At 33.3% G+C, this 13,683-nt stretch overlaps 2 protein-coding genes and 1 pseudogene across 2 annotated transcripts; 1 reads left to right on the top strand and 2 right to left on the bottom strand.

The window, feature by feature from the left end:
• Positions 1–1,662: 1,662 nt before the first annotated feature.
• LOC111318698 (uncharacterized) lies at positions 1,663–2,862 on the bottom strand. The gene has a single exon (XM_022921572.2). It carries the CDS (start codon positions 2,543–2,545, stop codon positions 1,964–1,966), a length of 582 nt encoding a protein of 193 aa, XP_022777307.2. The 5' UTR covers positions 2,546–2,862; the 3' UTR covers positions 1,663–1,963.
• A 5,484-nt stretch (positions 2,863–8,346) lies between these two features.
• LOC111318696 (peroxisomal targeting signal type 2 receptor pseudogene) lies at positions 8,347–9,617 on the top strand (annotated as a pseudogene).
• Positions 9,618–10,905: 1,288 nt separating this feature from the next.
• LOC111274234 (uncharacterized) lies at positions 10,906–11,961 on the bottom strand. Its single transcript, XM_022858850.2, has 3 exons — positions 11,758–11,961; positions 11,248–11,543; positions 10,906–11,161 (listed from the first exon to the last, which is right to left on the bottom strand). The coding sequence occupies exons 1-3, from the start codon at positions 11,959–11,961 to the stop codon at positions 10,906–10,908; spliced, it is 756 nt and encodes a 251-aa protein (XP_022714585.2).
• Between the last annotated feature and the right edge of the window lie 1,722 nt (positions 11,962–13,683).

Below are 13,683 nucleotides of genomic sequence, written 5' to 3'. Positions count from 1 at the left end.
GTTAATTCATCCATAAATGAAAAAGGAATTGAAAAAAGAGGAAAAAGACTTACTCAATAGTTTACTGGATGTTCAAGCAGATAAAAATGAACTGCAATTCTGACATGCCAAAGCATCAACTGAAATAGATCGTATTCCAATGATATCTATCCAACTTCTGTTGCCTTTTTGTTGGCCCAGATGGTGGGACTGGAAAAGGCAATAAAAGTATTAAATTAAATTTGCATATCAGGATTCAGGAACATATATATAAAACGGAAAATGGTGATTTGATCCAGGCAGGCCCCTGATGATGAAGCTAGGTGAACTGAAATTTCACCAGCAGCAACAATCTATCCAGCCAATGTACAGGTCAAACTCTTCTGTACGTTAATTAGCTTTACAGGATGCTGTTGGCACACCATCTGATAATCCATCTTGTAAGAGAACAAACATGCCCCTGATGATGAAGCTAGGTGAACTGAAATTTCACCAGCAGCAACAATCAATCCAGCCAATGAACAGGTCAAACTCTTCTGTACGTTAATTAGCTTTACAGGACGCTGCTGGCACACCATCTTGTAAGAGAACAAACATGGTTGAAAGACATATGCCCCCCCCGCCCCCCCCCAAAAAGCCCACTTTGTTTAGTGCAACTGCAATTATAATTATTCTTTGGTGGAAAAAAGTTTTATGTGGGGACTATTATTCCTTGCACCTCAAAGTCACTTTGGTTTAACTAATCTCTATAAACTATTTCTTTTCTTATTTTTTATTCTATCATTTTGTTTTCTTTTTCAATTGATGGGGATATTTCATTGTGATTGCAACCTCCATAATTATTTATGGGTTCTAGCATATTAAAGCATTATCATGTGAATTCTCTCCCTTTGATTTTGACTGTAGACATCGCATATCTATATTTGGTTTGATCATGTGTTTTGATCGATCGCATATCTATGAAGTGTCACCTTTCATGAATATATACTGTTTGATTTTCCAATTGTTATAGAAAGGTATATGATCTATTATGTAATGAAATAATTTTTTTTTCTTTCTATTTTTTTGTACAGAAGTTTTATTAGAGGCCAAAGTGTCGAGCAACAGCTTCTTAATTTTGCGAAGTGACAACTAGGAACCAATTTTCAATTAGAAGCCCACTTGGAATTATTTCCAAAATGATAATTTTGCTATATATGCGATAAAATTCCAATTTATCCATTACTGAAAGTGACGAAGTCCTTACATCATCATCATTTCCAAAATCATGATGAGAAATCTCCTATGAACTACCCTATCTTGATGATAAAAAGCAGAGTGTGGGCAAAATGTTATAACATGATCGATTATTAATATATATTCCATTGGCAACATCATTTCACAATCACCTTAGAATCAAAATCTTTTTCAATTCATACCATATTTATGTTTGGTGCTCAATAGTAGTAAAAGTATACATCCCTCGTTGTCTCTCATCCCTTTGGATAATAATTTAATTCCCCCACAAAAGAAAAAAAAATCCACAAACAATCCTCTCTCAGCATTTAATTTTGCAAAAAAAACAACTTCCAATAGATTTAGCACTTGAAAATTAAACTTAAAAATCCGGCAACTGTGGCAAATCATCCAGACCCAAGATCCCACAACAACTGTGTTGTAAGAATCATCACCACAATTTCCAAATTACAGCTCAAGTTGTTTTTCTCTTGCATTGCATTATTATTTTACGTCTATGCCTATATATACAGAACTCCCAAAAAAAAGGAAAACTAATAAAAGGGCATAAAATAAATGTAAAAAAGAAGAAGAAAAAAAAAAAACAAATAAGCAGCTGTTCCTAGAACCCTAATGGATGTTTGGGTGGATGTATTTTTTTTTTTTTTTTCTAAAAATGAATCATATAAAAATATGAAGAAAATTGTAAACTATTTTTGAAATCCAAAATAGTAGCAGTAGTAGTATAACACAGCGAACTTCATGATGATCAACCATCGTTTGGAGCCTCGGAGATGCTCTCTAAGTGTGGTCTCCACACCCCAACTCGGCCTCTGCTTCGATCCCTTTGCGTTGACAACTTCTCTGAAAGTATCTCACTTAGATACTGATCTGATATCATAAGATTAGTCATTGAAATTGTGTTGTTCTTGTTGGCGTTGCTCATGCTTCGGCTGTGACGATGTTGGCGGCTGTGGCTGTTGCTACTGCTGCTGCTGCTGCTGTTGTTGTTGTTGTTGCTATCAAGACAGTCTCTTTTTTTCTTCTTGGTTGTTGAGGAAGATTTTGATCGGGTTTTTTCGGGTGTTGAAGGGGCTGGCATGAGGAAATAAATCTTCCCACGTTGGAGCTCTGCGTCTGGTGGGACGATCACAATTTTTGGGACCATCCCATCATCAGAAGAAGAGGAGGGTTTCTTTAGAACGTGCTTAGGGTGAGCCTTCATGATCTCGCTGGCTTTGATGGAGCCACTGATTTCTTCAACGCGGCCATTGGAGTGTACTATTCGAATCACATCGAGTGCTCCACAGGGAAGAATGCAGGAGATGCAGCACCGGATGGTGTTCTTCATGGCTCTTCTCTCTCTCTATATTGGTCTCTCATAGAGAGAAAAGTGGAGATGAAAAAGAGGGAGGAAAGGAAGTAATAGAAAGAAATATATGAGGAGAAAGAGAAATCTCTTTTTCTTTTGCCTTAGATGACTGAAAGAGAGTGAGAATCAGTCACATAAAAGAAAAAAAAAAAATGATGTTTTTATTATATAGTCTTACTTTTTCTTTTTTTTTTCTTTTGGTTTTTTTGGGTTCTTTTTCTCTGCGTTTTTGAGGGAATTTTTTCTTCACTTGCTTAGGATGAAATCTATGGCATGAATAATTGCACCTTCCTCTGTACTTTGCCTTTGGATCCATCATTTAGGGCCCCCATCTTCTTTCCGTTCACTAAGATCAATAATTTTGGGTTTTGGTATTGAAAGGTTGGAGGACTTATTGGTGACACATGTTGATGCATGATTGGGGCTGCCAAATAAGCCAGAACAACTGAACAAGACCTCCTTCAGGAGCTGGCCTGTGAAACATACTTCAATCACTTTGTGACACGGGTCATTTCAATACCGAAAATGCCACTGATATTATGTGAGGAGGCTAATTGGCATGGGGCCATTGAGAAAAAGAGAGAGATAGAGGCCTTGTTTAGAGTTAAATTGGGATTGTGTGAACGGGGGTTAGGGAATTGGGGTATTGGGAAATCTTCTTTTGAGGGGGTTGCGATCTTTCAATATCCCCAAGCAAGATCATGTGGGTTGTGGCTTTCGTTGGAAAGTGAAGTTTAGATGGTAGAATTCTTTTACTTTATCCTTCCACCCCCTTTGTGGTTTTTTTTTTTTTTTTAAGTGCTTTGACTCAATTATTTTTGTAATTGTCTATCTGACCCTTTTTGCTACTACGAATTGTAGCCAGCCCCACTTGCACTTTGCCACATATAGCTTCATCCCAATTCCCAACTTCTTTTTACCATATTTCTTGATTTAACTTTCAAAATGTTCATGTGAGAGTGATTGCTTTGTGCTCCCCTTTCACATACAGTAGTTACAAAATTCTTTTGTAAGTAACCATTAATTTTCAAAAAGCTAGATCATGACACCAAGAAAAATTTTCAAGCCAATCCCTTAAAAGAGGATATTAAATGGTTTGATTTGATGTTTATTATTTCATTTTCACTTGGGGCAATAACAAGAAATTAGTGAGACTACATTGGGATTTTGCCACAAGAAAAAACAAGGTAGTTTAAAACTGTTTAAATGGTTTGATTTGCTGTTAATCTCAGTAATGTCCCATCCAAGCTGTGGCCTACCAATTTAATGGTTCAGATGTAGATGTTAGTGGGCAACATGTGATAGTATGGAGAAGGAGGGTCCATTGAATTTTGATGGTTTTATATATATATATATATATTGTCTTGAACTCTATCAAAGAATCTTAGCAAAACCCTTTCTTATTGATTGCTGAATTAGCTCACCAAATTCATTGTCACTTTTTTTATGTTTGTGTTTCTTCATTCTAAATTATTTGACTGTCTTGCAATACTTTTAAGACCCTTTTAATCACCTCAACTATGATTAAACAAATTACTAACTATATAATAAAACTATGGGTCCCCTAAACTACACATCAATCAATGGCCCAAAAGAAAAAAAAAAAAATACATCAATCACATTGGCAAAAGGCTTTACTTCTGGACATGTTCTGTTTTGGACTTATTCCCTTTATCTTCACATAAACAAATAAATTCTTATTTAAGATTTGATTTAATTACAATCTTCTTTGCCTTTTTTCAAGTCTTCTAATTATTTTTTATTTTTAGTAAAAATATCATTTAAATTTACTACTAATAGAACAACTTTTTGCCGTTGAATGTTCTGAAAGAGAGAGATAAAAATTATAATAAAAGTATATTATATGTAAATTAAAAGTATTTAATTTACAATTCTTTTTACTATAATATCATTTAATAGTGTGTGCTATACTTGATTTTTTTATAAATCCTATATATTACTAAATTATAATTAATTAATTACGTTATAATAATTATAAATAATATGTTTTCACGTAAATTTATACCCTTGAAGGCATTTTGAATATTAAATCATTTTCTTATAGGGGCAGACCGGCATTTAAGCGCGAGGGATCTTGGCCCCTCAAAGTTTTTACAACTTTTAAGGTCCCCTCCCAAACTTTTAGCAATTTTTAGTGTATATATATATATATAAACTTAAATTACTCCCTTCAAAATTAAAATTAATTGCATATATTAACATATTGTTTGTATGTATATATGTGATATAATAAATTACATGAAATATAAAATAAAATAAAATATAATATTAATTAACCTCTTTAAATTAAGTATTAAGATTCGTCATTATTTGTTAAATAAGATTTGTACAAATTAAATAATATTCATGAAAATAGAAAAATTAACTATAAGTATCGATATTTAAATTTTAAACTTAATAACTATAGCATCTTATAATGATCACATAAATTAAATAAATTAAATTTTAAATTCATATATCATAATTGTCAAACTTAAAAATAAAGGGATCTTGATTTACGCAAAGTTGATGAAATCACATTCCTGCTTGTTAGAACTTCATCCTTTTCTCCTTTTTTTCCCCCTGCTATTAGCTAATTTAGGTCTCTAAAACAAAAGCTGCTTACCAATACTTTCTCAGTAATTTTAGTAACATGGTTTAAAAGTTAACAATTCTATTATAATTTGATATTATTAATTTCAACTGTTATTTATTTCTAAATTCCAATGAACACTTTGAACATAAAAACAAAAAGAAAATGATAAAAAAATTTATTTATGTTTTTGACCAATAAATTATTGTGTCGAGAAATGGCATAAAGATAAGTTTTAAATAATGGGGTCAAATGAAACCAAACCTTATCAATGAAGTTGTTTACAGGAAAACTCCAAATCTGGCCGACTTGACTTCAACACCATTTCTAAACTTCCGGGGCTTTTGCTTGTTAACTCCATGTAAAAGTGTTGTTTAATATTTATTATTAATTACTACTACTTTTAATCTTCTCCTTTATATAATTTTTTTTTTGTTAACAAACGAAAGCCAGAGTTTAGAGAATTGAAAAAGAAAAAATTACTTAGAATTTAATCTCAAATTTACAAAAATTCATTTTTAAGAGAACTGAATAAACCATTTAAATTAAGTATTTTTTTATTATTATTTTCTTTGAGAATTGGATTTGTGTACATATTTCGATGGATAGCTGTTTCTTTGATGGCATCAATAATTGTCTCCCTCATTTTATTGAGAAAGAAGCCTAATTAATTACAAGGAAAGATTAGGTCTTAAAATAAGATATTATATTCAAGTTTGGTACGTCTTAAAATAACCTAATTAATTGTCTCAGTTTTTTAATTTTTTTCTTCTTTTTTTCCAAATTTATTGATGAACAAATTAGTTTGAGAAATGTAGAATGATATATATTTTATTAACGAAACATATTTACCCTCTACTAAATATTAACCAATAAAAGATTTTAAGCTCCTTTAGCAGTGGTCTGCCTTGACGAGCCTGAGTTTGCATTTTGGTAAACGCCGAGTTTACTCTGAGCCCAGTATCAAATTGAGGCCATCCCTAATTGGGCCACCATTTTTAATTTGGGACATTGCAGCTGTGGCAGGCACCAGCGACTGTACACGTCCACGCTGTTTTGCGTCATGCAGATTTCAAACAGGACGGAGCAAGTTCCCAGATGGCTCATTTAGTCATTCTCCTCCCTTTGTTGTTTAACTCCCCCACAAAATTTAATGCAAGGGGCCCTAACTCCTAACTCGGAAGACAACAACCTACAAATTCAAACGGAGTGAGTGCTTTAATAACATTAAATTCATACCTAAAACTATCACTAATTTAAACAGACCAAATTCACTAGTTGATTCAAAATTTTTATTCAGTGGGATTTAATTTGAATACATTAAATTATAAAAAAAATAACAACAATAACAACAACAGTAGTAATAATAATAATAATAATAATAATACTAAAATAACTTAAAGTTTTATATCCAATACTTATAATTGTTACGAATTTTATATTTTAAAAATATTACACAATAATTTTATTATAAATATTTTTGAATAAATATTTTTAATATGTACAGTTAAATTACCATTCGATTATTAATTTATTAATTACACAGAGAAATCTTCAAAATGTTCATTGTTGAAAATTTTCTTTCTACTTAAACAATAACAACTGATAAAATTAATGCTAGTTTGAACGAACAAGTAAAAACTCTTTAAATTTTATATATGAGACGTGAATTTGTAATATGCAGATAGCAGATCGGAAGCAAGGAAAGATTAATTAGAAAAGTACCGCTTGTATATATTTATTTATAGTTGTGAGACAAATGTAGAGCAGACACAGTTGTTGAAAGCTTCGGTGGCCAACAGGCCGTAGCAGCAGTAGATACGCAAGCCAGCCATACGTAGGTTCATTTCAACGCCTTCTTGTCCTCTTGTTTGTTATTGGGCATGGAGCCTTTTATCCAAGTGAGCGGGGGCTCAAGGCCCACTGAGCGACCAAACTCATTGTCTCCTCATTTTTAGAAATACCTTAAAATACACCTTCAAGCATTTGCTTCGATTATTGGTGTATAATCTTCTTTATTCAAAGAGTACGACTCAAATATTTCCTTTCCAAAATAATAATAATAAAAAATCCTAAAGTGAGTTGTATAACTTTTCAAAATTTTATTATTTATTTGTAACCAAAATACTCACAAATGGCATTATTGGCATGGAATTCAAGATGAAAGTTGATCCAAACTTGAAAAATCAGATTAAATTTGAATCCAATGTAATCCTATTTGATTAAGAAAATTCAATAATTCAAACCTGTTAAAACCAACTCAATATCATCTAAAGCCAAATTAATTTGATTTTTATTTTGTTCGAGATAAAACAAATCACTTAATAAATCATGACAAATTTAATAAAAGTGAACTCATACTCATACATCTTAACCTGAAGTGAAATCCTGAATTGAAAACTGATTTCACTTCAAAAGTTAAACAACTTGGACAAAAAATGACTTAGAACCTAATAACCCAATCAAGAACCCTAATGATCTAAAAATTATAGATAAACCAAACTATTTGAATTTCTTTCGATCCAAAGTAACCCGACCCAACCTACCCAAGGACCAACTTTTCAGTTTCTCTATAATTGAAGGTATGCGGCCATCAAACCTGGTCCCAATTAGCATTCCCAGCTCACTGGATCTGGTTCATTTTCTATTAAGCCTTTTAGTATCGCCCAAGTTTTACTGTACTGGATCTGGCCCATTCTACGTTCTTCTCCACTCAAGCCCAAAGAAAAAAATGCAATTCCTGGTAAAAGTGAGACTGATGAAGTTCAGCTTTGCTGAAGTTGAAAGTCAGGTGCAATTCTCTGTATTAATATTTATAAGATATTTAGATTTGATTTGAAAAATTTTTAAATTTAATATAATTATTATTGAATTAAATAGTTTGATTCATTGAATTTAATTTAAATATTTTTATGTTCGATTTGTGAGTTATATGAATTTAATTAAATTTTTATTTAAATAATTTTTATTATTTTAATTAATAAAATATTTTAAATTTGAACTCAAATTTAAATATAAATAATTAAATTTTTATTAAATATAAAAATTAAATTTATTTTTATATATTAATTTAATTTTTATTTCAAATCAAATTTAAATAAAAAAAATAAAATTTAATTAAATTCAAACAAAATTTTAAATTTTAAATTCAAATTTAATATCATATCAATTTAAACTTTAAACTCGATCGATTTCACTTTTTACCGCAAAAAAACCTCGTCCAAATCTTTGGAAAACCAAATTATTACCCACCAAAGACTAGTCCCGGGGAAAAAAAGTTCCTTTACCGTTTGCGCCACGGTCAATCCTCCAAATGCTGAATATTAACGATGCCCGTTTTCAAAACCCCGTTCAACGGCAACTGCGTTAGGCTCTCCCCTTTTTACGAGTCCCGTTTAGCAGTAGCAACCGCCCAAAACTTCGGCATCTTAGGCAACGGCTGTGACCACGTCATCGACCTCTCCCCAACCATCAACGAACTCATCGCCTTCGACACCGCTGACGGAGTCTACGACCCTGCGTAGTCGGAATCCCACGACTCAGTCCTCGTCGCCGCCATTGCTGATTGTTCTATCAAAGTCTACGACACCACCATCCCTCCTCACACCAACCCTCTCCGCTCTCTCAAAGAACACGCCCGTGAAGTCCACGTTCTCGAGTTTATACCTCACGCGGCGCGATTCGTTCCTCTCCACTTCGTGGGACGATTCCATGAAGCTCTGGACCATCGACCGCTCCGCTTCCCTCCGCACTTTTAGGGAACACGCTTTCTGCGTGTATTCCGCCTCGTGGAACCCCAAACACCCCGACGTTTTTGCCTAGGCTGCCGGTGACTGTACAGTAAGAATCTGGGACTTAAATTTGAGATGCCAGGAATTATAGGGTGCCGGTTTCGGTTTCAATGGTCGTGGTTATGCTGTTAGGAAAATTAAGTTTTCGCCGCATAGGAGGAATTTGATTGTGTCTTGTTCGTAGGATATGACGGTTTGTTTGTGGGATATTATGGTAGAAGATGCACTTGTTGGAAGGTATGATCATCATACAGAGTTCGTGCCGAGGTGGATCTGAGTGTGCTTGTTGATGGACTTAAGGCCAGTACTGGCTGGGATGAACTTGTTTGCGTTTGCCAGCAGGGGATGGTCCCCACAGCAGCTTAAAAAGGGTAGTCGTTACACCTTTTTTCTTTTGTTTCTGTTCGGTTTTTGTTATAATTCATTGTCATAACTTGAATAAGTACTGTAATGATTTTGACTTTTGAATGGGTAGAAACTGATGAATGAAATGCTTGGCAGGGGATTGGTAATGGGGGGCATGATGCTGTTGTTGTAGTTAATTATTGTATAGCTACAACATGCCTTTGCACAATTGAATTTTGTTCTTAATGAATTAGTAATCCTAATTGTGTTGGATATTGATCCCCTGCGTATCAATTCTAATAAAGCAAAGGAGTTTATATTTTTCTTTCTTCTTTATTTCGGTTTTTATTTTAGGTTTTCTTCTTTATTTTAGGTCATGTACTCATGTTCTCCATGTTTTTTAAGGTCTCGCAAGTTGTGATCGGAGGCGAAGCCAGGAAAATCATGAAGGGGGCTGAAATAGGGAACCAAGTTGGGAAGGGGGGCCAAGTTTTATGCTATAATATTATCAAAATTTTTGGTCCCCCCCCCCCTCCCCAAGATTTGCCTCTGTGATCCTTTTTAGTTTGTCTCATTGCATATATTTCTCATATATGATAAAAAGAGTGGGAGTGTTTCATATACTCTTGCAATACCATGTGTGAATAAGTATTTGGTAACTCTGCTCTTGCAAATGAGTCATTTATTAGCTAGCAGACTGTGCGAGGCTTAAGAGTTCTGATAGTAGCTATGAATGCCTCTAGAATCTTGGTTAGCAATTCACAACTTTTCTAAAGCTGTAAGGAAATTATACACCATAGTCAAATTTAAAAATTGTATGTCTGCGTTTAATCTTTATTAAATATATACAGACAAGGGGTGAAGCTTGGAGACAGTTTGTTCCCTAGCTTAAACTCGTTGCTACTCAATCTGGGCATCCTCTTCTAGAGGTAGTGACAGAGCTGCCTCGATGGTTGGTCTTGCTAGTGTCAATGGACAACATTTTATCTGGTAAATGTATTTGAAAGATCATAGCTCTTAGAAGAAACCTACCCATATATCACCCCTTTCCTTTTGGCTTTGACTTCCAACTTCTTTACCTAGAGCCACTTGTGGGTGTTATATACATTGAACTCAAATCATAGCTCACCTTTAGATCATTCAAGGAAAGCTATTACAACTAGGGATCTGTGACTTGATGGTACTTGGAAGGGTTTCCAAGAAGTCGCAGATAAGAGGTTAGGAGTTTTAAATTTTAGGATATGTTCTCGTAGATATATTGTTTTTGGATAAATTGTAATATTGTTATCCAAGAAGCAGCAATTTGCTGCTACCTATTTACAGAACAACATTCTTTCTACAATGTGTGATTTATACTAAAAACATATCTGCACTAAGTTCCCATCTTTCACTTAACTTCCTATTTACATGATCATTGGCAATGTTCTACAACCCTATTAATCTGATCCTAACCATTTCCTTGAGTTGCTGCAAAATCTGTTCTCCAGAGCAATCTTCTCTTTTGAATACCTTCTATTCCTTTCTTTCCATATCAAATATAGGTATACTCCCCAAGCTAGTTGTAATAGGATAGACAATAAGGACTTCCCTCGAAACTTCATCACTGCCCATTATAACTCATTTTCCCAGCCAGCAACCTCTTTGTGCAAATTGCATAGTCTCAAAACCCCCTTCCACACTGTTTTCGAATAGCTGCAACTGAAAATTATGTGGTTTCTGCTTTCAGTCTCCTGACTGCACAACACACAGCCTCCTTCATTTGCAATCCCCCATGAAGTCAGCCTGTCTTTGGTAGGAAGTTTATTGAGAATAGCCATCCAAGCAATGACGGTACATTTTGAGATATGAAATTTGCACCATATAAGCCTGTGCCAATCTACTTTTGTCTGCTATGCTCTTAGTTCTCTGCATACAGCAGCAGCAGAATACCTCGAACCACCAGCATTCCAAACCATACCTTCTTCTGTTTGCACCAAGAGCCTGGAAGCAGTACTTTCAATTGTAATAGCTTTTTCATGCACCAGCTAGTACCTTTACTAATTGGCATCTCCCATAAGCTTTGCTCTTTGAGCACGTATATATGTATCCATGCTATCCATATTGAGCCAACTTGCGAGGAGAGTGACCATAAATGCTTTAGGATGCAAGCCTGGTTCCATGTGAGAAGGTCTTTTAGTCCTAGGTCTCCCTCTGGCTTAAGACTACATATGATCTGCCACCTTACCCTTGCCCCTTTTGCTGAATTGGCCTAGACATTCTGAAAAAAACTTGAACATAGTTGTATGACCTTCCTTACAACATTTTGAAGGAGAACAAAGTGCCGACACCAGTAGTTATGCGTGCTGAAAGTGCCGACACCAGTAATTATGCATGTAATTATGCATGCTGAATATGATTAATTGTATCAGTTGACTATTAATTCTTGTAGTAATCCTTTCAATTAATGGAGTGCAGTCCCTGACAGTAAGTTTGCGCGTGACCAAAGCAACACTAAGATATCTAACAGGGAGGGTTCCATGTTTAAAACCTGTCTCTTGCAATATCTCAAGCAGTTCTTGCCTTTGGATCTTCGAACTAAACAACTCACTTTTTGCATTATTAAGCTGAAGCCCCGAGTAAGAGTAGAAGAGATGTAGTATGTTCTGAATCCCAGTAATAGAGTCCATATTCCCCTTCGTGAAATTAAGTCATCCGCAAAACACGTGTCAATTTGACTTTCTTGCATTTTGGACGGTAAGAAAAGATCCCAAACTCAGCTGCAATGTCCAGCAATCTTGACAATGCATTCATTGCAATAACAAATAGGTAAGGTGAAAATGGGTGTCCTTGCCAGACTCCTCTTGCACCCGCAAAGTATCCTACCAAGCCACCATTAATTGACAATGAAAACCTTGGTGTCGTGAGACAGCACTGCACCCACCTAACAAATCTCCTTGGTATCCCCATGGCCAATAGGACTGATATCAAAAACTCCCAACTTAAAGAGTCAAAAGCTTTCTTTAAATCCACTTTGAGTGCACATCTTGGGGAAAGAGTGGTTTTGCTGTACCCTCTAACCAGCTTCTGTGCCATTAGCACATTGTCAGAAATGCTTCTTCTCTTAATGAATGCACTTTGACTATTACTGATGAGCATAGGCAAATAGTGTTGCAGCCTACATGCCAGTATCTTGGTGATGCACTTATACACATCTGAACAGCGTGAAATTGGCCTACAATCAGTGTTCTCGTAGATATTAGTTTAGGCATTAGAGGGGCATTATGTTAAACTCTAACCTTGTTGATTATGATAAAATTAACATTCGGAGACATAGGATAGGATTGACGTAGTTTTAACTTTTAACCGTGAAAAAGTTATTTCCTTTGTTTCCTTTGAATATGTTGAGATTTATGTGAAGACTCGCATTAAATTTGCGGAATATTATTTACTTTAATCCAAATGTTTTATAATTTTGTCTCACAAAAAACATCTTATAAGTTTGAGATTAAATCTCAATTTATATATTATAACAGATTCTCAAAACATCCCAATATGAGATTGAGATATTATAACTTATCTCGTTAAAACTTGATATTCTTATCAAACTTAACACAAAGTATATAGATTTACCGAATCACACAAAATATTAGGCAAACCCAACATAAAATACACACAGCTCATAGGATCAATAAGATATTGAGATTCTAGAGGTAGTTACTATTGTATATCACTTAATTCCTGTTCAACTGGTTCATATTTTATTATTTCTTTGTTTTATTTCAAATTTTTTTAATCTTTCACTTCAAATAAACTAAAATAGAATAAATTTTAAAGATTTGTGTCTTCTTAATTTATAGTTTATTTATATATTTGTTCATTTAAATGTTAAAATATAGACAACTTTTAAAAAAAATAAAAAATATAGAAAATTTTATAAAAATTTTAAAAAATTAAAAATTAAAAATTAAAAATTAAAATATTTTGATCCAATAAAATGGTAAATTTGAAAAAATAAAAATTCAAAAATGATTTTTATTTGAAAAATTAAAATTTTGAAAAATGTACAATTAATATTTTAAAAACTATAAAATTTCTAAAAAATTCAAAATATTGAATTTTTGAAAAATTAAAATTTGATTTTAAAAATTCTAAAATATGAATTTTTAAATATTAAATATTTAAAAATGTTAAATTAATATTTTAAAAATATGGAAATTTTCTTAAAAAACTTTAGATTTGATTTTTTCAAAAAAATTTAATTAAAAAAAAAGAAAAAACAATATATTTATTAAAAATTGTACCACTATTATTAATTTTAACTTATACGAGGATAAAATTTTTATGAAATTATACCTAATGCACTAAATGTTAAATTTCATGTGATTACATGATTTATTAGTATAATTTAA

Source organism: Durio zibethinus, chromosome 26, assembly GCF_047325235.1.
Source record: "Durio zibethinus cultivar Kanyao isolate XHJ-2024 chromosome 26, ASM4732523v1, whole genome shotgun sequence".
In the NCBI taxonomy this organism is placed as follows: Eukaryota; Viridiplantae; Streptophyta; class Magnoliopsida; order Malvales; family Malvaceae; genus Durio; species Durio zibethinus.
Note: the sequence above shows the minus strand (reverse complement) of the source record. Positions and strands in the feature narration are given on the sequence as shown.